The following is a 24690-nucleotide window of genomic DNA, read 5'->3' as shown; positions in this document are numbered from 1 at the left end:
CTCGCGACTCTTCGTCCCCGCCTATCGATCGTTTTCTCGTACCTTCGGGGCGCTTGCTGCAATCCGCGTAGGAGACTCGAACATAATTGCGTACATTCAACGACATTACAGTAGTATTAGCTCGTCCCCTAAGTTCCTTAAAAAAACACGACCAATTTCTTTCCTAGTAATTTGCAAACTTAATTCTTTTCAATTTAAGAATTGGTTTCATTTATGTATTATCTTATATCAAATGCCTCAGTCCAACGTATTTATTTCATTTAAAGATATTCCAGAAACGATTACAGACCGACTGATTTCGGTCTGGCCTTGCATCTCTTGTTTACGTTCGTTAAGAACGTGCCTCTCCGATCTCCTTCCTTCCTTCCGTCTCTTCTTCCGTGGCGAGGAGCGCAAGAAATGCCAAGGGCAGACGAAAACAAGCGTAACCGTATGTGCGAGAAGCGTCCAACGCTACAGATATGACTTGGTTCTCTCGAGAGGATCGCTTCGAGGGATCGACGTTAAAATCGTATGTATTTATCGCGACCGTGCTTCGATCGCGTAACAACCTCGTTCGAGTAAACGTTCCGAGTAAATTGTCGCTTACCGCGAACACAAATGTACGGGAATATACGTTAATGCGATTGGAATGCCACTGAAATTAAAGCCACCTTTCACGGGAACGTAATGACTCTTTATAAACTCCGACGTAACCCCCGCTTCCTCGAGTCTCGAACCCTCTCCCCCCTCCCTGCCGCTCTTGCTGCCCCTCCTTCTCCCCCCTGCGCCGCTGCACGGCACCAGCGCTGTCGTGTCCTACTTTCTTAGAATATTCGAGTAACAGAGTGTCGATAGATAATGCGCGTTTAACGCACAAAGAACCATTCGTCGTTTCCTCCAAATCAGAAAACATCGAATACCCCGACTCCCTGCGCTTTACTCGTTCTGCTCTGCTCTTCGTCGGACCAGCGAATCAAATATCGACCGATCGGTTGCCGCTGACTATGTATCGCCATTAAGGGAGTACGCATTCTACTCTAAAATGCAATTTTTTTACTGGTCTTTGGAATTATTTTGTTTGGGGAGGGGAGGACGGCAAAATACTTTTGTATCAAGCGCGAATTTATATTTATATTTATATCCGAAGAATATTTACGATTCAATGAGCCCGATAAGAGCTGGAAAAAATATCTGCACTGTGAAATTAAAAAAAAACTAAAAGTATTTTATTCGATATGGATAAAATGTATCCAAAGCTCGCTTGGTATCTTAACACGTACAACAAAAGCATTTCGAATATGCATCACCGGGTTGGAATCTGTACATACATTTTTAAGGCACGTGGCTATTCGTATGGGTCAACCATCGCATCTAACGTGTCACTATTACGACACCATATTGACACGTTCACTGCCAGACTAGATTCTTCTACGAGTCTCAAATTTTGTACACTTTTTTAAAATTCTTTAATCGTACGCCCTGACACTTTAAATTGCATAAATTTCGATATACCCTTTGCAGATTTGCGCAACCGTCAACTATTCCATACCGATATGCATCGTATATTGTGTAGTAATTTTAATTCCATACATCGTATCTATAGGGTGTTCGGTCACCCCTGGGAAAAATTTTAATGGGGGATTCTAGAGGCCAAAATAAGACGAAAATCAAGAATATCAATTTCTTGACTGAGGCTCCGTTAAAAAGTTATTAACAATTAAATTCAAAAATTTCAAATCGTTCTGGAAAAATTATTTTCGGTTGCGGGGGTCAATTACAATCATTTTTGGTCAATACACATACCTTCGAAATCCTACCCACTTTCTAGAAAAAATTCGAGTAGGTAGACAAATTTTTCAACAAAATTGACAAGTTTCAAATCGTCCTAAAAAAATTATTTTTAGTTGAAGGGGTTAATTACAATTATTTTTGGTGAATAGACATACCTCCGAAATCCTACCCACTTTTGAGAAAAAAAATCAGGTGCTGAAATTTTTCGGCGAAAAAAAATTTTTTTCAAATCTTTCTAAAAAAATTATATTCGGTTGCGAGGGTCAGTTACGATAATTTTTGGTCATTACACATACCCTCGAAATCCTACCCACTTTCTAGAAAAAAATTCGAGAAGGTGTGAAATTTTTCAACGAAATTAAAATATTTCAAATCGTTCTGAAAAAAATATTGCTAGCTGTGGGGGTCATTTGCAATCATTTTTGGTGAATAGACATACCCCCGAAATCTTGCGCATTCTCGAGAAAAAAATTCAGTACGGACGGAACTTGAAACGTTAATAACTTTTTAACTAAGCCTCCATCAACAAATTGGTATTCTTGATTTTCGTCTTATTTTGGCCTCTAGAATCCCCCATTAAAATTTTTCCCAGGGGTGGCCGAACACCCTGTATAATGCAGCAAATTTATATTACGATAAAGTTATATCATAAATGAACAACAGTATCGTTGCTCTTCCATTATTAACGAAAAATTACGCTCTCGTGAACTTGAAGCGTTTACTATAGGGTGATTCTCTCGTCAATAGACTCGAAAGGATATCGCTGTTGCTTCATCGATCGGTTGGCGATGACAACCACTGCAACAGAGACGGCTCTATTTGCAAAAGAGAAACAGAACGAACCCAGGCCTCTTAGTCGAGCCACGACTGTAAACATACACGGGATTATCGCCATAGTGATTAGGTGGCATTCCTTTCGAATCTACCCACAGGAGAATCGTCCTATATTAATTCGACGTTAACCACCATAGAGATCGGGTGGAGATATCCACGTATTATAACGGATACGGCAAATTAATCTGTGTATAAATATTTATATAGCTTATTCGATAAAAAAGACAATTTCTTCAACGAGTACATTTAGAAAATGTGTCAAAAAATGGGTGACCTAAGAAAGGAATAATTAGAAAAGCAAAGAGATTCGTCGTTTATCGGTAGCTGGATTCAGAAAGTCATCGAAAATTGGCCCGAATAGCTAAATGTCTCGATAATATTCAAACAGTAAAACATCGGAATAGTATTAAAATTGAATTCGAATCGTTCGGATAACTGACAAGATGTCCCGGTAATCAATGTTTGTAAACGAATAAGCAGACGTAGATGCGTGCATCGATAAAGGTTAAACTGCGATTCACGAGGAACCTTGCACCAGCAGAGATTTCCAGCAACGATAACGCCTATTCGATGGATAGCAATTACGTATCTCGTTCCTGCTTCCGACCTCTCCTCCTCCCCCTTCCCCCTCCCTCCTCTCGTTCTCGAGTTCGTCTACGTTTAGGAAAATCGAAGATTTTCTTCTAGCAACGTTCCCGTGGCCCGCCGCGGTCCCTTTCGTCGTCGTTGGAGTGCGCGCGTCATACATTGCGAGTCCTCTTTTCTCTGTCGTTGCGCCACCGGCCTCTTTCAATCGCATGTTCCTCACCCCCAATCCCCGTCCCACCATCGAGTCTCTCCCCTCCTGGAGTCCCCCTCCCCCCCTCGCTCCTTGCCCCGTCGTCCCCTTCTTCGTGCGCGTTGCGTTCACAAGTCGTTATCTGGGCCACGAAACACGAACGCTATTAGCACGATTCAACGTTTCCGAAATAAAGTTCTGCCTCGCGCGAGAAACGCGCCGATATCACGTTAAGGAGGACCGATTAACCCAACAAGAGTCCCGTTTATTTCGATACTCGTAGCCTGTTAGTGTTCGAGCTGTCAATGTTTACACGGCATGCACTCGAACACATGGCGCGCCGAGGCTCGTTCACTCGATTATTCGCGGCAACTGAATCGAGAGCTCTCTCCTCGGAGCGCACGCGATTCCAACGAAAAGAGAGAGGAAAATGCGATAGTTTTCGAAACGATACGGAGTGCGTGAAGCTTCGTCAAACCCCGTTTCAAACGTTTCTGGTGCAATAGATAACGTTCGAAGACTGCGCGTTTCTGAAATTTGTTCTGTCCCAAGTCGGTTGGTCGGTTGCATCGTGTATCCTTTTGTTACGTAGGGATAGGGGGCGCGCGCCTTGGTTCCCCTTTCGCGAGATTCATCCCCACCACGCGACGCGTGCCACGAACCGAACCTCCTTCAATCATTCCCGCGCCGGCCGCCGCGAGGAGCGCGCGTCGTTTTGCCACGCTGTCACGAGTTACGCCACGAGTCGAGTACGTTGTATACGCCGCTCAGGGATCCTGGAACATTTTGTAACGCGTTGTGTCCCGAATTAATGATCGCGTACGTGTTTACCCTGTGGCGTGGTAACATCACACGATCGCGTGGTGATACTGTGAAAACGTGCCGGTTGCCGAGTGCGGACGATTGGATTACGAAGGATCGGTGAACCGAATTCGCTCCGTAATCTCGATTCGCGTGTCCCGTTTCGATTTTAGTCGGTAATCGACATTTCCGCGCTACGAGACCGACAACACGGTGATTCGAGGGTGATAGACTCGTAGTGTATAAAGTGTACTCGCACGTCGCACGTGCACTCGATAACCTGGATTTCATCGCGACTAATAGTTGGTGGCTCGCCCATACGGTAAGTCGGAACGGTGAACATACGACGCTTCGTTCGTGTTTTCCGCAACCACCGTAATCGTGTTAACGCGGTAACTCGATTTCACGATTGTAACGTTTCGTGGTGGAGGCGATCGTATTCTCTGTCGGGACATGCTCGAGGTAAACGCGCATGGCGCCACCTCTTGGCCGCCGTCTATACTCTAAACACGACGCCAATCGTCCAAGAGGGAATTGAATCGCTGCGTTCTCTCGATCCTCGGATGTTTTTTCGAATCCTTTTCCAACTCTGATTACACTGACGCAAACGCCCACGCGATATGTACATTTACATCTCCGATGGATGTTCGATCGTGTTTTTTTTTTTTTTTTTTTTTTTTTAGCGTTAAACTGATTTACGGAGAACGCATCGCTCGCTAGTCGAACGGAACGACGGATAGCTCGTCGATAAAAATTCCGATAATCCAGTATGCATTTTCTTTCGAAGACGAATCGAAACGACGGCGTTGCATTTTCGCGTCGACGCGTATATGACGCGCCTAGGAGCTTGTGTTCTGTTGCAACAATTTTTATCTCCCCGGGGACACGGAACCTAATGTTTCGAGGGAAATTAGGAAAGACATAGAACGAAGGAAGCGATAGGCTGCGGATTACAAAGGGTAATGGCGTGAGTAGGTTGTAGTGGGGATGGAAGAATGAGACGAGGGGAAGGGCAAGGGGTGGGACGGCGAAGAGGGGAGCGAAGAGGAACAGGTTTAACATTTGTTACATCGAGTAAGAGACCTGTTCGGGTATATCTATTAGATCTCTTAGGCTTTTCGCTTTACTCTTCTGCTTCTCCCCTTGCCCTGGGGATTCGTCTTTTATTTCCCCTGCTTTCTCTCCCTCTTCGCGTCTCCTATACGTATGTGTGTGTGTGTGTGTGTGTTTTTTTTGTCTGTTTTTCGTTTAGCTCCCCTTCGCCTGCAGTTTCTTTCAGTGATTTCGGAATAGATCAGGGAAGCATATTTGGAAATGTCGTCGACCGGTTATACCGTGTCGCGTGGAACATTCGAACGAAAGCGACTCGAAAACTTAAAAAGGAGTCGTTTTTGTTTTGCAAACTTTGTTTTGGACGTGCATCGAAACGCGGAGTTTACGAGCCGCGCGCGTATTCACGAAACGGCCAACGATACCGAATACACGTATCGTTTACTCGTAATTGAACACGCGTTCCTCCTTCGACTTTCGCCTTCTCTTCTCCCAGCGGACCATGGCGTTCCACGGGGGACTCGGTGTTTGTAATCGATAGACATCGGCTTGCGAAAAATTCAAGGATGTACAACGTCGTCAGGCGAACCAAGAGAACCTGTTTAAGCCATTGTACGTGTACACGTAACGTTAAAAGTTAGCGGGAGAGGCCGTCGTGAAATATTTTTCGTTTGCGTCTTCGGCTCGTCTCGGTCCGATTCGGTTTTGCTTAGTCGATCGTCCGTTCACATCCATCTACCTATCTACCTACCTACTTACCTACCTACCTACCTACCTACCCACCTACCTACCTACCTACCTACCTACCTATATCTACATGCCTACCTGCCTGCCTGCCTGCCTGTCTACCTACCTACCTGCTCGCTTTCCTGCTTGCCTGCTGTTACTTCTGCTGCTGGAAAACGTAAATGCTGTTGCACCCTCCCTACTTCGTTCGAACCTTTTCTCATCCGCCCGTGCATTTTGTCTATCTCCCCCCACCCCAAAAAAAACATTTTTTTAATCGAACATTACTCGAACCGTTCGCCCCGTATATCTGCAAAAATGAATTTTCCCCGACATCGAAAGCTTTTTTTGTTTCGTCCCTCATCGATTGCTTTCGCCTAGATTGTTATCGGAAGGTCTCGAGTACAACGTATTGGTTTTGTCTCATTTCTCTGCTTCACCTCTAGCTGCACCTGTTCGTCGCGTTCGGATGAAAATCGTTGTAGCCTGACAGAGGAGAGGTATGGGGGAGCATCGGGCGTCGAGAGTCACGGGCCGTCTTCCAGATGGCGAGAAAGGACTACATGCCCAGGCGAACTGAAGCGTTTTACGAGTTTTCCCGTCCTACGTTTCGATAGAGGCAGAAACGAATGCTCCGCGGGACGATGAACGTTTTCGAAAACCGTACGATCTTGATCGCGTTCTCGTTTGAAACGAATCCGACAAACTAGAGGCAAGCGTAAGGGTCGATGACCGCGGAAGAACGTGAATAACGCGTTTGGTTGAGGGTGGGTGAGTGGGTGGCGGTGGTGGCGGCGGTGGTGGCGATGGTGGTGGTGGGAGCAGCGATGGTAACGAACCTAAGGGGAGGCGGGAGTATCGAAGACGCGACGCATATTCGAACGTAATGCGCCTGTTGTTTGCTTTATTTAAAACAATATACCTTGAACATTGTGGTTATGATTAGAGAACATTTTTGATGGCGGTTAGATGGCGTTGCGTACGCACCCACGGAGAGGGAAGAAGCGACCGAGGAAAGAATCTGAAACTAGAATTCGATCGAGTTCGATGGAAGCAACGCACGCAAGGGCTCGAAAACTGTTATGGCGTGGGTTTGGATTCTCGAAACGGTTGTTTGGAACTTTTATAAAAAACTTCAATTTCGGACTATACAGGTTCTACAACTGTTATTTTTTAGATTTTATACTGGTTTCGAATCTGTACTATTTGTTATTCTACACAATTAGATCAGATGATTAACCCAACCTAACCCAGAACTTTAACTTACAAAGGTATTCGCTTGAAAAATATCCGAAAAATACACAGTTCTTCTTGAACCAATATAGTTCGATTTTTAGGTTATTCGTAACAGTTTATAAACGTACACCCGTTGTATCATCGGTGTAGCGTTAAACAACGTTTCTATTAAGGATTACGGACGTGACAATTTATCGTACGATAATTTGTACAACCATAGTCGATACCACTGTTTGAACGATAATTGTTAAGTGCGGCGAGTTGTTGTACAACCTGTCGCGCGATACGGTCCTCGTTGGGTGGTAGTGCGGCGTTGCCATACGACTATTGTTGCAACTCGACGTACACCTCATCGTACAATAAATCGTTACATCCATGGCCCCTTTATGTACAGCGTCCTCTGGCCAACGAAACAACTCTGCTTCGAGCCGTTTTGTTCGGCGCATTCGCTCATTTCGGATCGGCCGACTCCATCTATATCGAGATATTAGAAATACAGTAATGTTCGTAAATTGACAGTAAATTGGATTCTATTCTTATCACTTATCCGGGTAACGTAACCTATCTTTCCAAGAACCGATTTCTTTTTATTTTTACCTAATGAATTTCCTTAGTCTTGTAAGCAGGTACATATGCAACCAAAAGTAAAATAATAATATGTATGTTAATAATAATAATAATAATAAGGTTGAGCATCGTATACAGTTTCTGACACAGAAAAATATGTCAGGACAAATTTCTTTGATTCGAAGCTGAGAATTTTAAGATTTGCCTTTTTTTTTTAAATTTTTATTATATGAGTATTTTGTTGTATACAGGGTGTTCGGTCACCCGTGGGAAAAATTTCAATGGGGGATTCTAGAGGCCAAAATAAGACGAAAATCAAGAATACCAGTTTCTTGATGGAGGCTTCGTTAAAAAATTATTAACGTTTAAAGTTCCGCCCTTACTGAATTTTTTTCTCGAAAGTGGGTAGGATTTCGGGGGTATGTCTATTCACCAAAAATGATTGTAATTGACCCCCGCAACTGAAAATAATTTTTCCAGAACGATTTGAAATTTTTTTTTTCGTCGAAGAATTTAGGCAATTAGATTTTCGGTAAAGAATTTTTTTCTCGAAAGTGCGTAGGATTTCGGGGGTATGTGTAATGACCAAAAATGATTGTAATTGACCCCTGCAACCGAAAATAATTTTTTCAGAACGATTTCAAATTTCTTTTTTTCGTCGAAAAATTTCACACCTTCTCGAATTTTTTTCTAGAAACTGGGTAGGATTTCGGGGGTATGTGTATTCACCAAAAATGATTGTAATTGAACCCCACACCCGACAATAATTTTTCCAGAACGATTTGAAATTTTTGAATTTAATTGTTAATAACTTCTTCACGAAGCCTCCATCAACAAATTGGTATTCTTGATTTTCGTCTTATTTTGGCATCTAGAATCCTCCATTAAAATTTTTCCCAGGGTTGGCCGAACACCCTGTATAAACGGTAGCCCTTAAATTCTATGAATGGTAAATTCAAAGTTCTATTCGTTATCTCGAGCAAACTATGATCAGTTATCCGGAGATTATCGTATATCGAAGACGCAAGAACAGCAAAAAACGCCCAACGAATAGAATTGTCGAGGCCATGCAGGTCGTTGACCGAAGGGTGCGCAAGTTGCAGCGCGGAAAAAACATCGAGCCCAAGTTTGTGTATCGTGAGCTACCTTCAGAACTGCTAGAGACCCTTTTATGCAATTTCCCAATTTAATGCGTTAATTCTACTAGCGGAGGAACAGATCGGTTTGCTTTCGAACGTTGGAGAGCGGCTGCGGCCCAGCGAATGCACATATACGTGTTTGCCTCTCAGGTTGTCAAAATTGCTGTATCATAAATGTAAGATAAATGGATCGGGCAATTCGAAGAAATAACAAGGACCGAAGTCCAACTATCTGTCTTTCGTACTGTCACAGCCCAGTTCTGCGTGTGTGACAACCTGGGAGACAACGCTGTACAGTAGTGCTCCGTTTCAAGGCGAAAAATCGAGGTCGAAAATAAATCGTATTTTATAAAGAAAAAATGAACGGGAGTATTAACAATAGATTGTTGATAGAATTAGTTAAACACGTCAAAAGATGTAACGAAACATGAAAGTGTCGAGTCTCGTTGGACTTTTTCTCGACTCTTATTCAAAAGATAAGTACGATGGGGAAGATGTAGATAAGGTATAAGTTTGGTCTTGAAACGAGGGACTACTGCACCGTGCCGGAGAAAATGCGCGAGGTTCGTCGAGTCGACGCGTCGCGTGGATAATTATGAATGAAAACGATCGCTGGTGCGTGCATTTGATGTACAATTATTAAGAGCGAGAGGAAGAGCCTACGGGTTTACGGAAGAAAGTCGATAGCCGGTTACGAACGGCGTGATACCAACGAAAACCGTGCGCGACCAACGAGCTTCCAAAAGTCCCCGTCCGTGTTTCGTTAATAGCGTCCCGATCGCGCGTCCTTACGACCTATCTGCAGCGAATCGCCGCGAGCGATCGTTAACAACCGTTGTTTCTTCGTCTGTTTCAGAGAAACGAGAACCTCGATTTTTCGCTGAACGTGCCGCAGTCCCACCATCATCCGGCGTCTTATCATCACGACGGTTACGCCATGGCTGATCAGGTGAGCTTCATCGATTTCGAGAACGATTCGCGATCCTGGCCCCGCTCTGTTGTCGAACGCATCCCCAAGAACCGGTCTCCCCCTCCATTCCACCGAGTCTAGTTCCTCAGAGTTTTTACGATCGCGCGCGCGACGTTTTGCTTCGATCAACGCGCAGCCAAAACGCGTAGGGTACGGTACGGTAGAATGGCGCTTCGTTCGGCTGAAACGCGATCCTAAACGATTCGAGTGTCGGTCGCCTTCCGCGCGAACCGACTCGGAACGCTCTCGAGAGAAATTCAGCGATCGTTGTATGGGTCCACAGATGTAACGACTCTTGTCCTATTATGAATCGATACGGTATTGTACCGACCAGTCGTACGCCATTTTCTCCGCAGACGTAACGTCTCGATCCGTCGTTCGACAAATGTCACGAAAAAGTACGATCTAGCGTCGTTGCTGCGACGCGAGAACGATTCTCGTGATAATGCAAGCAAAACGACAGTGTGCAAGGTTTTTCGAAAGAACAATCGTATAATATTGTCTGAGATTCGAAAATGCAAACGATGTAACGGTGAATAGCTGGCGTTTTTCAATTTCTAATACATCGTGCATGAAAGTATCTGAACGATTATATTTATAATCGAATGTTACGAATGTAAGCGTTCGATTACCTTTATAGCTGTCGCCACGATTTTTTTTTTTTTTAGGTATTTCTGTTTCGAATAAAAGTTCTTCGATTTGAAAAACTTTTTCCCCCCTAAAAGATCAAAGTCACCGTACATTTTTGACTTCGTAGAGTTGTTGCTGGCGAAAAAACGAGTTCAACAATCTACTATGCTGTGATCTTCCGATGACCTTGATTTTAGAAATTAAACAAAAATTAAGAATCGAGTATCTCTGGATCCAGTGCAAAGTGTAGTTGAAATATAATCTGGTCGTATTAAATTCCACAAAAAGAGCCGTAGCGGAGAACGTGTTAAAACGGCTGTTATTTTCGATCACGTGACGAAGTGCACGCTCCGGCGCCAGCAGGTGGCGTGATTATACAAGTAGACACCATCGCCCACTAGATGGAGCCCTAATGCCTCGAGGCAAAACGAAAGGCTCAGCAAGTGGCCTCGACAGAAACATTTATTCTCGTATGCAGTCAATTCTTCTCGAGAGCTCTACATCTGCAGGCTATAACGATAAAGACTCCTTTTTTAAACTGTCAGACATCCTATCTTAATAGAGGTATCCAAGTAAGCTTGGTTCGAATCGTTCAAATCAAATCAGCTCTTGAATGTTCGAGTAAGGTTAATTATTCTTAACACGTTGACGCTATCCTATACCCGTAACTTTCATTATTGGATTCCAATTCTTACGAAAATTAACCGCGTATACTGTATTCCTCGGAAGACTGACCAAGAAAACTTGTGACCAGTTACTGTTTTACGATAACGCCGTATTGTCATCTATCACGATCACGTCCGTACGACAGGTCATGCAACGAATCCCACTTAACAATTATCGTTGAAAGCAATCGTATCAACCGTACTTGCATAACTTTTTGTACGATAAATCGTTACGTCTGTGGCCCCTATTAGAAACGTCTGAGTTGCGTCTTTCGAGCTAACCGTGCTACGATTAATTAACCAATGCCCGTGCACATGGACAAAGTCCATGGACAAACGAAGGCAACAAGAGAGAGGGAAGAGAGAGGCTATTTTTGTGCTCGAGACATCAACGGTCGGAGTTTACCGTGCGAGTCGAAACGCTTTCTTTAGCAATGGGCGTTTTATTATTGCGTACAGAAAATTCACCTTCCAGCGACCTTATTAATCGGTTCGTTTTCTGCAGCGTTATTCTCTTTCCTCGAATCTGCTTCTACGAGGGTTTAGCAAATGTTCTTTTCGCAGTGTTGCTTCTTCGTGTCGATCGAATTCCAAAGAATTGTGACGTCGGACATTGTTTTTAAACAGCCGTCTGACACCTTCTATACAGGGTGTTCGGCCACCCCTGGGAAAAATTTCAATGGGGGATTCTAGAGGCCAAAATAAGACGAAAATCAAGAATAACAATTTGTCGATGGAGGCTTCGTTAAAAAGTTATTAACAATTAAATTCAAAAATTTCAAATCGTCCTGGAAAAATTATTTTCGGTTGCGAGGGTCAATTACAATCATTTTTGGTCATTAAACATACCCTCGAAATCCTACCCATTTTCGAGAAAAAAATTCGAGTAGGTAGACAAATTTTTCAACAAATTTGAAAAGTTTCAAATCGTCCTAAAAAAATTATTTTTAGTTGAAGGGATCAATTACAATCATTTTTGGTGAATAGACATACCCCTGAAATCCTACTCAGTTTCGAGAAAAAAATTCGAGTAGGTAGACAAATTTTTCGTCAAAATTGAAAAGTTTCAAATCATCCTAAAAAAATTATTTTTAGTTGAAGGGGTTAATTACAATCATTTTTGGTGAATAGACATACCCCTGAAATCCTACTCAGTTTCGAGAAAAAAATTCGAGTAGGTAGACAAATTTTTCAACAAATTTGAAAAGTTTCAAATCGTCCTAAAAAAATTATTTTTAGTTGAAAGGGTCAATTACAATCATTTTTGGTGAATAGACATACCCCTGAAATCCTACTCAGTTTCGAGAAAAAAATTCGAGTAGGTAGACAAATTTTTCGTGAAAATTGAAAAGTTTCAAATCGTCCTAAAAAAATTATTTTTAGTTGAAGGGGTCAATTACAATCATTTTTGGTGAATAGACATAACCTCGAAATCTTGCGCATTTTCGAGAAAAAAATTCGAGTAGGTAGACAAATTTTTCAACAAATTTGAAAAGTTTCAAATCGTCATAAAAAAATTATTTTTAGTTGAAGGGGTCAATTACAATCATTTTTGGTGAATAGACATACCCTCGAAATCCTACTCAGTTTCGAGAAAAAAATTCGAGTAGGTAGACAAATTTTTCGTGAAAATTGAAAAGTTTCTAATCGTCCTAAAAAAATTATTTTTAGTTGAAAGGGTCAATTACAATCATTTTTGGTGAATAGACATACCCCTGAAATCCTACTCAGTTTCGAGAAAAAAATTCGAGTAGGTAGACAAATTTTTCGTCAAAATTGAAAAGTTTCAAATCGTCCTAAAAAAATTATTTTTAGTTGAAAGGGTCAATTACAATCATTTTTGGTGAATAGACGTAACCTCGAAATCTTGCCCATTTTCGAGAAAAAAATTCAGTAAGGGCGGAACTTTAAACGTTAATAACTTTGTAACAAAGCCTCCATCGACAAATTGGTATTCTTGATTTTCGTCCTATTTTGGTCTCTAGAATCTCCCATTAAAATTTTTCCCAGCTGTGGCCGAATACCCTGTATAGTGCATGGAATAAATGCAGTATTCCTTTCCAGGTTGTTGATTTCTCCCTATGTAATAACAGGGCGGATCCAGAAGCCTTGTCGGAGAGGCGAGGGGTTGGTAAAATATGTAAAAAGTATACTTTCAAACCTTCTTTTGCATGACTTGAAATTCGTTCATCACTTATCAATATTTTTACCCGATGGTAGATTAAATAATTAAGTGTACATTAATCACTTATTTTTACTAGTGTACATTAAAAATGTGTTCTTACTGACTTTGTATATTTGTTTCCCTTTGGTTGAAATTTACCCTTCCGTTCATTTTGGGTCGACGTGGTAGTCGAATTGGAATTAGCCAAAATACCCAGGCCACCTAAATAACTTTAAAGCGTTATAACTATTGAACTATCAGATTCCAGGGTATATGTGCCCTAATAGTCTTTTTGCAGGGGTGTAAGGGGTTAAAAGGGTTAATTAGGAATGGAAAACTTGTACACGCTGCATGCCTCTAGCCCTGGCGCTTCGAAAACCGTTTCGCGGCCGCGTGTTAGAGGGCGTTGTTCGTTGTTCGTTGTTCGTCCGTCCATAGGAGGAACGTAAACGCTTAGAAACGAACAGCGAGCGGAGTCCAAAGTCATCTTGGAAAGCAAATTGGTAAGGTGTAAAGAACGGCTCGCGATCTGGTCGGCCGAGTCGCGGGGAACGTGGAAACACAGGCGAATGGGAACGCGAACGCGAACGCGAACGTACCAAGGGGGTAGGAAAGGTACGAGACTATCTTGGCTCGGTTGGATAGGTGGAAGAGGATGGGGGGGTGGGGTTCGCGGGGATGGAGAGAGAAAGAAAAGTTTGGAACCGGCGGAGGAAGAAGATGGATAGACGCGTAGTCGATTCGCCGGAGATGGAAAGGCGGGGGTGGAGCGGCGGGGGGTAGGGGGTAGGAGGTAAGAGTAGTTGAAATAGGACGGGACGGGACGGGATGATGGTATACGCGTACACACAGTTGGCGGACGGGGGGAGGAGGGAAGGGGGCAGCGGAGAAGAGAGCCGCGCGGCGAAGGGACGGGGAGAAGAGAAGAGAAGCAAGAGCCGAACGATAGAGTAAGAGAAACACCGCGAGTTAAGGGGTAACGCGATGGGCACGAAGAGAGAAGGGAGGGTAGAGGTAGGTGTACTCGATCAATAGGCAAGTACGTTCCTTCAAAGGAAAATTCCTGACGCTATTAAATCCAATTTAAAAACTTTTATTCCCCGGGTGGCCCGACAGCCTGCACCGGCGAATTTATTTTCCGTCGTTTCCCCCGCCCGTTCTACCCCCGTATCTCTCTCTCCTCTGTGCCCTGTTCGCCCGCTCTTTGTACCCTCGAAAAGAAGTAAATTGCTAAACATTAGGTTGTCCTGAAAATAAACGCGCCTCGCGTTCGTATAACCGCGGACTTTCGCATGGTCGGGCATGTCGCGTTCGGCGTCACGTGACACGCTTAATAGGAACGCCCGAACCGCTCGAGCCAATCATAACCTATATTTCCAACGCGCCCCGGACTTATCCTTTACGTGTAGTTTATTCCTGCTTCGTCGCTGTTTTGCAACAATGGTTAATGGGGAAACTCGCGTTTGCATTTTGCACGAGCACGAACTCGATCACAATGCATCTGTGTTGCGACTCGAAATATTAAACCCTCAGGCACGACGCGATTTTCTGGTTTCCCGCACCGCGTGGCCGACGAATAACCGAAGATCCGCTAGGCGGAGCGCCGCCTATTAGAAAAACTATTGTAACTTTTGGACGAATTATTATTTCATGACTCGGTTTTTACTACCCTATTCGGTATACGAACAAAAACGACAAAGGGAAATGTATGGTAAAAACGAAATAGCACACATATAAAGCAATAAATACGTTCGGCCATCCCGTGGGGGACCCTAAAGGCCAAAATAAGACGAAAATCAAGAATACCAATTTATTGATGGAGGCTTCGTTAAAAAGTTATTAACGTTTAAAGATCCGCCCGTACTGAATTTTTTTCTCGAAAATGCGCAGGATTTCGGGGGTAGGTCTATTCACCAAAAATGATTGTAATTGACCCCTTCAACTAAAAATAATTTTTTTAGGATGATTTGAAACTTTTCAATTTTGTTGAAAAATTTGTCTACCTACTCGAATTTTTTTCTCGAAAATGCGTAGGATTTCGGGGGTATGTCTATTCACAAAAAATGATTGTAATTGACCCCTTCAACTAAAAATAATTTTTTTAGGATGATTTGAAACTTTTCAATTTTGTTGAAAAATTTGTCTACCTACTCGAATTTTTTTCTCGAAAATGCGTAGGATTTCGGAGGTATGTCTATTCACCAAAAATTATTGTAATTGACCCCTTCAACTAAAAATAATTTTTCCAGAACGATTTGAAATTTTTTTTCTTCGTCGAAAAATTTCAACATCTACCCTATTTTTTTTCTCAAAAGTGCGTAGGATTTCGGGGGTATGTGTAATGACCAAAAATGATTGCAATTGACCCCCGCAACCGAAAATAATTTTTCCAGAACGATTTGAAATTTTTGAATTTAATTGTTAATAACTTTTTAACGAAGCCTCCATCGACAAATTGGTATTCTTGATTTTCGTCTTATTTTGGCCTCTGGAATCTCCCATTAAAATTTTTCCCAGGGGTGATTATACCTATTTTATAACAAGTTCTTGTTTATTTTCTATTATCTCATCCACTCGATTCGATAGTGATTTATATGGAGTTTTTTAAAATTGTGTCTTTTTATTTTAAATTGTAAATGTTTATAACTCTCTGGCTTTTGTTAACTATTCTCGAAATTATTGATACGTTTACACGTAATGTGAGTGTAAGAAATTTATTAAAATTCATTTATTTTTATTCAAATATATTGTAGTTTATATTAATTTTATTCAAATTTATTATAATTTATTTTTCCGCTTTCCCACATTTTCACCGCAAAAAATCCTCGCAATTTCTGAATCTTACGAGATGAATATACTTCGTACGCATGAAACAAACCCATACAATCGCGCATGCGTCATTTAACCGAAGTATGCAAAACATATGCATTATTCAAACTATGCAAAATAAAAAGAAATACATTTTTAACATTTTCCTGCCGTCGCTAAACTAACCTAGACTGCCTATTCGATGACGTTTTTTCCAACGAATTTGACATTTTATATCGAGGCTAGTACCAAGGTTACGATGCTTCTAAGGATTTTGTCGTAAAATTGGTGTTTCCTTACAGATCAGTAAAATGTTTAGATTCATATGTTTAACTTTTCTGAAGGATATTTACTTTCTGTAAATCTAGCGTTGAACAATTTTATTCACCAGCTGTTAGTGTAAAGTCCCAGTTATTTTTGGGTTTCGTAAATTGTCAACGTTATAACGCTATCTCGATCGCGAAACGATGCGTGAGACGCGAACGGAGAAAACTGGAAATGATCGAACTCTGTGGCGGATCCGTCGGTACGGTTGGCATACTCTTCGTTCCGGTGTCCACCGTAGAACTCTAACTATTCGCGATCGTTCAAAGTTTTTCTCGCTTATAGTACCTCTTCGTGAACAAAGTATGAACCCTTTGGCGGTCTAATAAATTTACGAAACGTGGCAGATAATGTGCCCTTAAATTCTACGCGAAACGTTGCCCATGTCCGATTCTAATTCGCCGATAAATTTACGGGAATCTGAAGTTTCTTTTATTCGCCTGTACGAGAGAAGACTTTGCTTAACTTTGGTTTCACGCAACGACAGTTCCTCGTCAACCTTGTTTTCCTCCGCAGACGTTTCACACACCAAGTTTCGGCGACGAGGACTTCGATATCCCCGCTATCCACTCTCACTCGCATCAGCAACAACAGCAACAGCGGCAGCAACAGTCGCAGCAACAATCTCAGCACGATCCGATGCATAGCTACCAGTCTCAGGTGAGCTTCGTCGCGATGTCTCGGAAAATGTCACTGAGTTTCGTTAATGGGATTGTCGTATTTTTCTCGATCGAGAAGTAAACAATTTTTGGAGAATTTATTTCGAATAGGATGGTTTCTAAAAAAATTTGTTTGCAATTGTCTTTGCAGATGATACAGTCCACGGGAGGAGGTATCCAACAATCTCCAGACGGGCTAAATCTCGATCCAGGTGGATATCAGCAATCGCTTTATCTGCAACAAGACCACTCGTTACAGCCGATCAGCGTCAGGTAAGAGCTTCGACCAATCGATTTCGGCACTGTCGATCCCCTCATTATGTCACGATTCTTCTTTTATTACGTCACAATGTTATCCCCACCAGAGCGAGCCACGCGTCGCGAGTAAATATGAAGCAATTGAATTTCGTTCTTCGCCCATTCGAGCCAATGACACAATGAAAGGATTTGCTCACATTTTTTCGATTCTAGGGTTTCTTTTATTGGATTTGTTCCCAGATTGCATAATAATGCGTTTTCTGTTAATCGCAATATTGTATCTTACGTATTTAAAGTAGAATTTTAATTTGATGAATGACCGTTATCGTAATCGATACTGATTGTATCGAAAACTGATACGTTATCGTAATAATTCGACGGCAATCGCAGATAATTCTGTAATTTATTAATAATCATGTCTGTGTGCATTTAGAGATCGCAACGAGTTATTGCTATGATCGAAATCGATGAAACTATGTGCAGTTAATGTTCATAAATCTAACGTTAAAGCGCTGGTCATCAATGGCCGCCATGACAGTGTACTAAAAAATTCGTCCACGTATTTATACTACATGAAAGAGCTTTGTCGTAAATTCGAAACAGCTCTGTTTTCATTTGGTTAGAAACGACGATGCCCGTATAGGAGAATAAAATAATAATCGTTCCTAAAATATTTGTATTTATTAATTTTTTTCTCCGCGACAGTTCAAACAAACGAAACGTATAAACAGTTACGGTACCGCGCGGATATATTAAAAAAGTTGCTTATTGAATGTTTTCGTAAGCGTGGTTCTCACTGAAATCAGACAATTATTTTTGTAGCGCTACGAATGAATTCTGGGCGCATTGTGCTTCGACTCGACCGACCGCCGGCAGCTGTATAAACAAAAGCCGGTTCGTAGCCGAGGGCGATCTTCCTCGCGCGCCATATCGAATTTCATACCTCAATGAAAATTACAATTTTTATATTGTTCGTTGCACAGTTGTGGCAATATTACTAATGAATAGGTAACGTTCACCCAATAAAAATGAATCCAAATATGATCGTATTAGGAGTACACATTTTAAATTATATTCAAAACAGAATACAGGATACATACGTGTTGGATCACTCCTGGGAAAAATTTTAATGGGGAATTCTAGAGGCCAAAATAAGACGAAAATCAAGAATACCAATTTGTCGATGGAGGCTTCGTTAAAAAGTTATTAACAATTAAATTCAAAAATTTCAAATCGTTCTGGAAAAATTATTTTCGGTTGCGGGGGTCAATTACAATCATTTTTGGTCAATAGACATACCCTCGAAATCCTACGCATTTTCGAGAAAAAAATTCGAATAGGTGGACAAATTTTTCGAAAAATTGAAATATTTCAAATTGTTCTGGAAAAATTATATTCGGTTGCGGGGGTCAATTACAATCATTTTTGGTCAATAGACATACCCTCGAAATCCTACGCATTTTCGAGAAAAAAATTCGAGTAGGTAGACAAATTTTTCAACAAAATTGAAATATTTCAAATCGTCCTAAAATAATTATTTTTAGTTGAAGGGGTCAGTTACAATCATTTTTGGTGAATAGACATACCCTCGAAATCCTACGTACTTTCGAGAAAAAAATTCGAATAGGTGGACAAATTTTTCGAAAAATTGAAATATTTCAAATTGTTCTGGAAAAATTATTTTTAGTTGACGGGGTCAGTTACAATCATTTTTGGTGAATAGACATACCCTCGAAATCCTACGCATTTTCGAGAAAAAAATTCGAATAGGCGGACAAATTTTTCGAAAAATTGAAATATTTCAAATTGTTCTGGAAAAATTATATTCGGTTGCGGGGGTCAATTACAATCATATTTGGTCAATAGACATACCCCCGAAATCCTACGCACTTTCCAGAAAAAAATTCATTTCCGAAAATATAATGTGTGACCAGAAATGTTGCCCTGAAATTTCTTGCGTTTAAAAAGCAAACAACGCATATTTTAACCTAGAATATTTTGACATTCTAAAAATATTCGAAAAGTTGTTCTGTGTTTCTGTTTATTCCATTCACTTTACTCGTGGGATGATTCGTGCGTGACTGGCTCTCAAAGGGGATAGTAAAGACGTAGATTTCAATAAGATTAATATGGAAAAGACGATCACGGTCTGTCTGTACCTATGTAAACCGTAGGTATAATATTCTTATTATATAACTCTTGACAAAAAGTAGACTATAATTTGAGAAAGGACCGATTTTGTAGGAGTAAACGTGCGAAGGAGGGTGCAAGATCTTCAGGGTGGATCTTAAATTGTCACAAAAAATTGGAAAATAATAGTGTAACTTTGTTTCGAAGAATTTATTCGTAGAACTATAAATCACGGAGATATTCGCCTGTTCCCGTTTATAATGCCCCGCTCTGTGTATTTAAAGATGTCTAAGCATAGTTTCGCTCGATCGAATAAAGACTAGGTTGCCCGATTTAATTCGGGTACGGCCGTTAAGTGGCGAAAGAAACGTTAAAGGTTTGAAACGGCTATTGTCGTTTGAAGAAGCATGGCAGGCAACATGCTAGCTCCGCGCGATGCGTTGGAACATAGAGGAATTGGGCCTGAAGTGTTGTATACCTGACGAGGCCGCCGATCGGAGCGCCGCGTAGTGGGTTTACGATACAACAGTTGCGGTTGCGAGCGAACCAGTACGGCGACGGAAGTGCACGTGTTCGGTGAAAACTTAAAAAAATCGGTGGTAACGAAGCAGCTTGTTCAAACGATACCTCGTTAAATTAAACGGTCGAATGGTGCCTGAATATTCTCAGTGGATCTTCCTAGGAAATAACGTGCTTCAGGCGTACGTAATTCGATGTTTAAAGCGTTCTAACGCAGCGAGAACTCGAGTCAGAGATACGGGGGAAATCACGAGCGGGTTGATCGGAAACGTTCGAACGAATAAATCGTCGTCGCGGGAAACAGGCGGTTTCCGCGCGAACGAAAATAAAACGCAACTGCCCGAAATGATATTTCAGTTGTTCGCTGTTTCTGCAACGTTATTTGAAAATAACGAAATATCGATTTATTCAAAGTATCGGCTAGTTTAAGCAGCCTCGGTTGTTCCATTCATCGCATACAACCGCATCATATCTTTTCAAGTAACTTCGAAGATAATGAAATATTCTCATACTGATTTGTATTAGTTACGAATATATGTCTTTCAAATGTTTCGTTGATGAGATATGTGATTTCTAACGCACAGGGTTTAGATTTCACGCTACGAAATTGCGTTCTGGAGTAGTGTACTCTCTTGATCTCGGGTTTACACGGTGTTGTTTCAGTTCGACGTACAGTAACTCACAGGGATCGTACGCGACGATGAGTTCACCGCGTCAGCAGCACGGAAATCAGCAAATGATGTTGCTACAGCAACAGCAGCAACAGCAGGCGCAAATGCAGCAACATATGCAGTATATGCATAACCAGCAGCAGCAACAGCAACAGCAACAGCAAATGCAACAACAGATGCAGTATAGGAGTCCGACGGGCGGCAGTCCACCAGCGATGCAGCAGACCAACGTTCCGGAACCAAACAACAATACTACAACCAGCGAAGACAGCGACGATAGCACGCCACATTCCGGAATGGTGAGTGAAAACATAAATGTTCGTCGGTTTTGTAAGAACTATCCAAACATCGAAAGCGTAATACCACCTTTCAAAAAAGGAATTGCGCCCGAAGAAATTAATCAGTTAAATAAAATAAAATCCACGTCTTCGTTGGCGTCCGATAGAACAATTGTCGAAAGTTTTATTAGAAATGATAACTAGTATAGTCCGGGTTACAATATAGCGAGGTCGTAAACTCGAGTGGATGTCGAAGTTCACACGTTTCAGTTCCCGAAACAAATGAATTGACAGAAATACGAGCAGCTAAGGGCCTTAGACCATAGTCAGGGCCGTTCGAAGAAATATTTTATCTAGTGTCGCCATTTTTAGAGGTATCGTAACAGGTAAAGGTCTTTAATATCTTAATTTACCTGCTTATAATACAGGGTGTTCGACCACCCGTGAGAAAAATTTTAATGGGAAATTCTAGAGGCCAAAATAAGACGAAAATCAAGAATACCAATTTGTTGATAGAGGCTTCGTTAAAAAGTTATTAACAATTAAATTCAAAAATTTCAAAATCGTTCTGGAAAAATTATTTTCGGTTGCGGGGGTCAATTATAATCATTTTTGGTGAATACACATACCCTCGAAATCCTACTCACTTCCGAGAAAAAAATTCGAAAAGATGTGAAATTTTTCGACGAAAAAAAAAATTTCAAATCGTTTTGGAAAAATTATTTTCGGTTGCGGGGGTCAATTATAAATATTTTTTGTCATTACACATACCCCTGAATTCCTGCGCACTTTTGAGAAAAAAATTCAGAACTGGCGGAACTTTAAACCTTAATAACTTTTTAATGAAGGCTCTATCAACAAATTGGTATTCTTGATTTTCGTCTTATTTTGGCCTCTAGAATCTCCCATTAAAATTTTTCCCAAGGGTGGGTGAACATCCTGTATATGCATGTAGAAAATAAAAAAAAGGTAGTGCAGTTACGGACACAGATAAACATTTAGAAAGTCACCCTCAAGCAAGATGGTCATGTACGGCCCTAAGTGCCGTAGCAGTAGTCGGTCCCAACCCTCAAGAGTTTAGTTTACCGTAAATTGTCGAGCAACGAAAATTCCATCGCCCACCAACATCGAAGACAATCGATTCCTTGGTGAATTTTGAATACCTGCGACTTCGGGAATCTCGATATACCTGTGTCTCAAAATACTTCCGGGAGTCTTATTCAACGCAGCCCAAACATTTCTCGACCCGAACCTCGAGTATCTGCATTGTTAGACGAACCGTTATTAAACTGCGTCAGTAAAGTGCCTTCGATCGAACGAGAAGGGGCGCCGTGAGCCCCCCTCTTTGCGAAAATTATTTTACCCTTCGTTCACGAAACCTGTCGATTTTACTAATCGCGATTTGTAATTTTACTCGAGTTGTAATCGCGGTTGTAAGTTTACGTTTTGCAATTACAATTGCAGTTGTAAACGTGGAACAATTGTAATTATAAATTGTAATATTTCTCGATGGCTAGTACAGCAATGTTATAATATGCGAGTTCATGAATTTTTAAGAGTTATGTCCGCGTGGTGAGACATCGTTTTGTCGCCGAGTGTATCTGTCCGTTGGGACTTACAAAGTCTTCGGCCGCCATGATGTTTGTTACGCATGCGCAAAAAACAGGCCGTTTAACAGCACCGGATACCTGGGACTCGGGGTTCTTGCATACCCCTACGAAAAATCCCTACTGAATGAATACTGTTTGTTCAGATCACTGGCATCAAGCGGCCCTCGCCGGAACCGGCAGATGTTGGGGCAAAAAATCAGAGAAAACCAAAGTCGCAGAAGAAAAAGAAAAAAAGAGATCCCAACGAACCGCAGAAGTAAGTATTTATTTCCAAATGGGGTTCGAGTAAATATTATTCTAAGGCAATTTTTTTCGTGGTATGTTCAATTTGTAATAAAGTAATTAAAATCGCAACAATTTTTATTTGTTTGCACGTATTGAGTTTCTGTGTCACGCGATTACTTTTCAGGCCCGTTTCGGCGTACGCTCTGTTCTTCAGGGACACGCAGGCAGCGATAAAGGGACAAAATCCGAACGCGAGTTTCGGTGAAGTATCAAAAATCGTCGCTTCGATGTGGGATGCTTTGGATACCGAACACAAGAACGTGAGTATTCATTTTTAAAGAAATAACAAAATTGATTCGCATCAATTAACATTAGGCGTCGCTTAATTATATTTTCAATTCATTGAAACATCAGTTATAATTATTCTTGAATCCTAAATGAAAAAAATAAAAACTAATTTTGAAGTGTGCTTTGTTCCTCGTCCAAATAAATATTTTCTTCTGATATGTATTCCTACCATCGAAATCAAGCAAGATTTGTTGATGGAGGCTTCGTTAAAAAGTTATTAACAATTGAATTGAAAAATTTCAAATAGTTCTGAAAAAATTATATTTAGTTACAGGGATCAATTACAATCATTTTTGATCATTACACATACCCTCAAAATCCTACGCACTTTCGAGAAAAAAATTCCTTACCGAAAATCTAATTAGGTGCCTATTATAAATTTTTCGACGAAAAAAAAAAATTTCCAATCGTTTTGAAAAAATTATTTTCGGTTGCGGGAGTCAGTTACAATCATTTTTGGTCAATAGACATACCCTCAAAATCCTACGTACTTTCGAGAAAAAAATTCGAATAGGTGGACAAATTTTTCGAAAAGTTGAAAAATTTCAAATTGTTCTGGGAAAATTATATTCGGTTGCGGGGGTCAATTACAAGCATTTTTGGTGAATAGACATACCCTCGAAATCCTACGCATTTTGGAGAAAAAAATTCGAGTAGGTGGACAAATTTTTCAACAAAATTGAAAAGTTTCAAATCATCCTAAAAAAATTATTTTTAGTTGAAAGGGTCAATTACAATCATTTTTGGTGAATAGACCTACCCCCGAAATCCTGCGCATTTTCGAGAAAAAAATTCGAACAGGTGGACAAATTTTTCGAAAAGTTGAAAAATTTCAAATTGTTCTGGAAAAATTATATTCGGTTGCGGGGGTCAATTACAAGCATTTTTGGTCAATAGACATACCCTCGAAATCCTACGCATTTTGGAGAAAAAATTCGAGTAGGTGGACAAATTTTTCAACAAAATTGAAAAGTTTCAAATCATCCTAAAAAAATTATTTTTAGTTGAAGGGGTCAATTACAATCATTTTTGGTGAATAGACCTACCCCCGAAATCCTGCGCATTTTCGAGAAAAAAATTCAGTACGGGGCGGAACTTTAAACGTTAATAACTTTTTAACGAAGCCTCCATCAACAAATTGGTATCCTTGATTTTCGTCTTATTTTGGCCTCTAGAATCGCCCATTAAAATTTTTCCCACGGTTGGCCGAACACCCTGTATCTAACTCGAAAAAATTCAATTTATTTACTTGGATAATTATATACTCGACTTGGTTTGGAACAATGAATATTTCAAGTGCGCTTGGACAGCACTAGCAAAGAGATTCGCTCGCTGTAAATTCACAAGCCTACGGATATAGCTATTTATAGTCTACGAATTGAAATTTTCATTTATAACCAGTTTACAGGAAGACTACTTATTATGCAGCCATTTGTTCGGTTCGACCAGACGTTTCTCAGGTCCGGGCGCTTTATGAATTTACAACCTGCTCGGCCAGCCATAAACGATGCTTAAAACTTCCGGTCG

The 24690-nt window shown here is 41.0% G+C and overlaps 1 protein-coding gene across 1 annotated transcript in view; it reads left to right on the top strand.

Moving 5' to 3' along the window:
• The window catches only part of LOC143348113 (uncharacterized), a 57475-nt gene that overhangs the window by 29089 nt on the left and 3696 nt on the right, over positions 1-24690 (top strand). Inside the window, exons 3-8 of the mRNA XM_076777985.1 lie at positions 9761-9853; positions 16982-17125; positions 17276-17397; positions 20695-21001; positions 22734-22846; positions 23000-23135. Of these exons, the coding sequence (XP_076634100.1) occupies positions 9761-9853; positions 16982-17125; positions 17276-17397; positions 20695-21001; positions 22734-22846; positions 23000-23135 (915 nt within the window). The remainder of the gene's footprint in view (positions 1-9760; positions 9854-16981; positions 17126-17275; positions 17398-20694; positions 21002-22733; positions 22847-22999; positions 23136-24690) is intronic.

This window comes from Colletes latitarsis, chromosome 11 (genome assembly GCF_051014445.1).
Source record: "Colletes latitarsis isolate SP2378_abdomen chromosome 11, iyColLati1, whole genome shotgun sequence".
In the NCBI taxonomy this organism is placed as follows: Eukaryota; Metazoa; Arthropoda; class Insecta; order Hymenoptera; family Colletidae; genus Colletes; species Colletes latitarsis.
The sequence above is the reverse complement of the archived record's forward strand: the minus strand, read 5'-3'. Positions and strand labels throughout refer to the sequence as shown.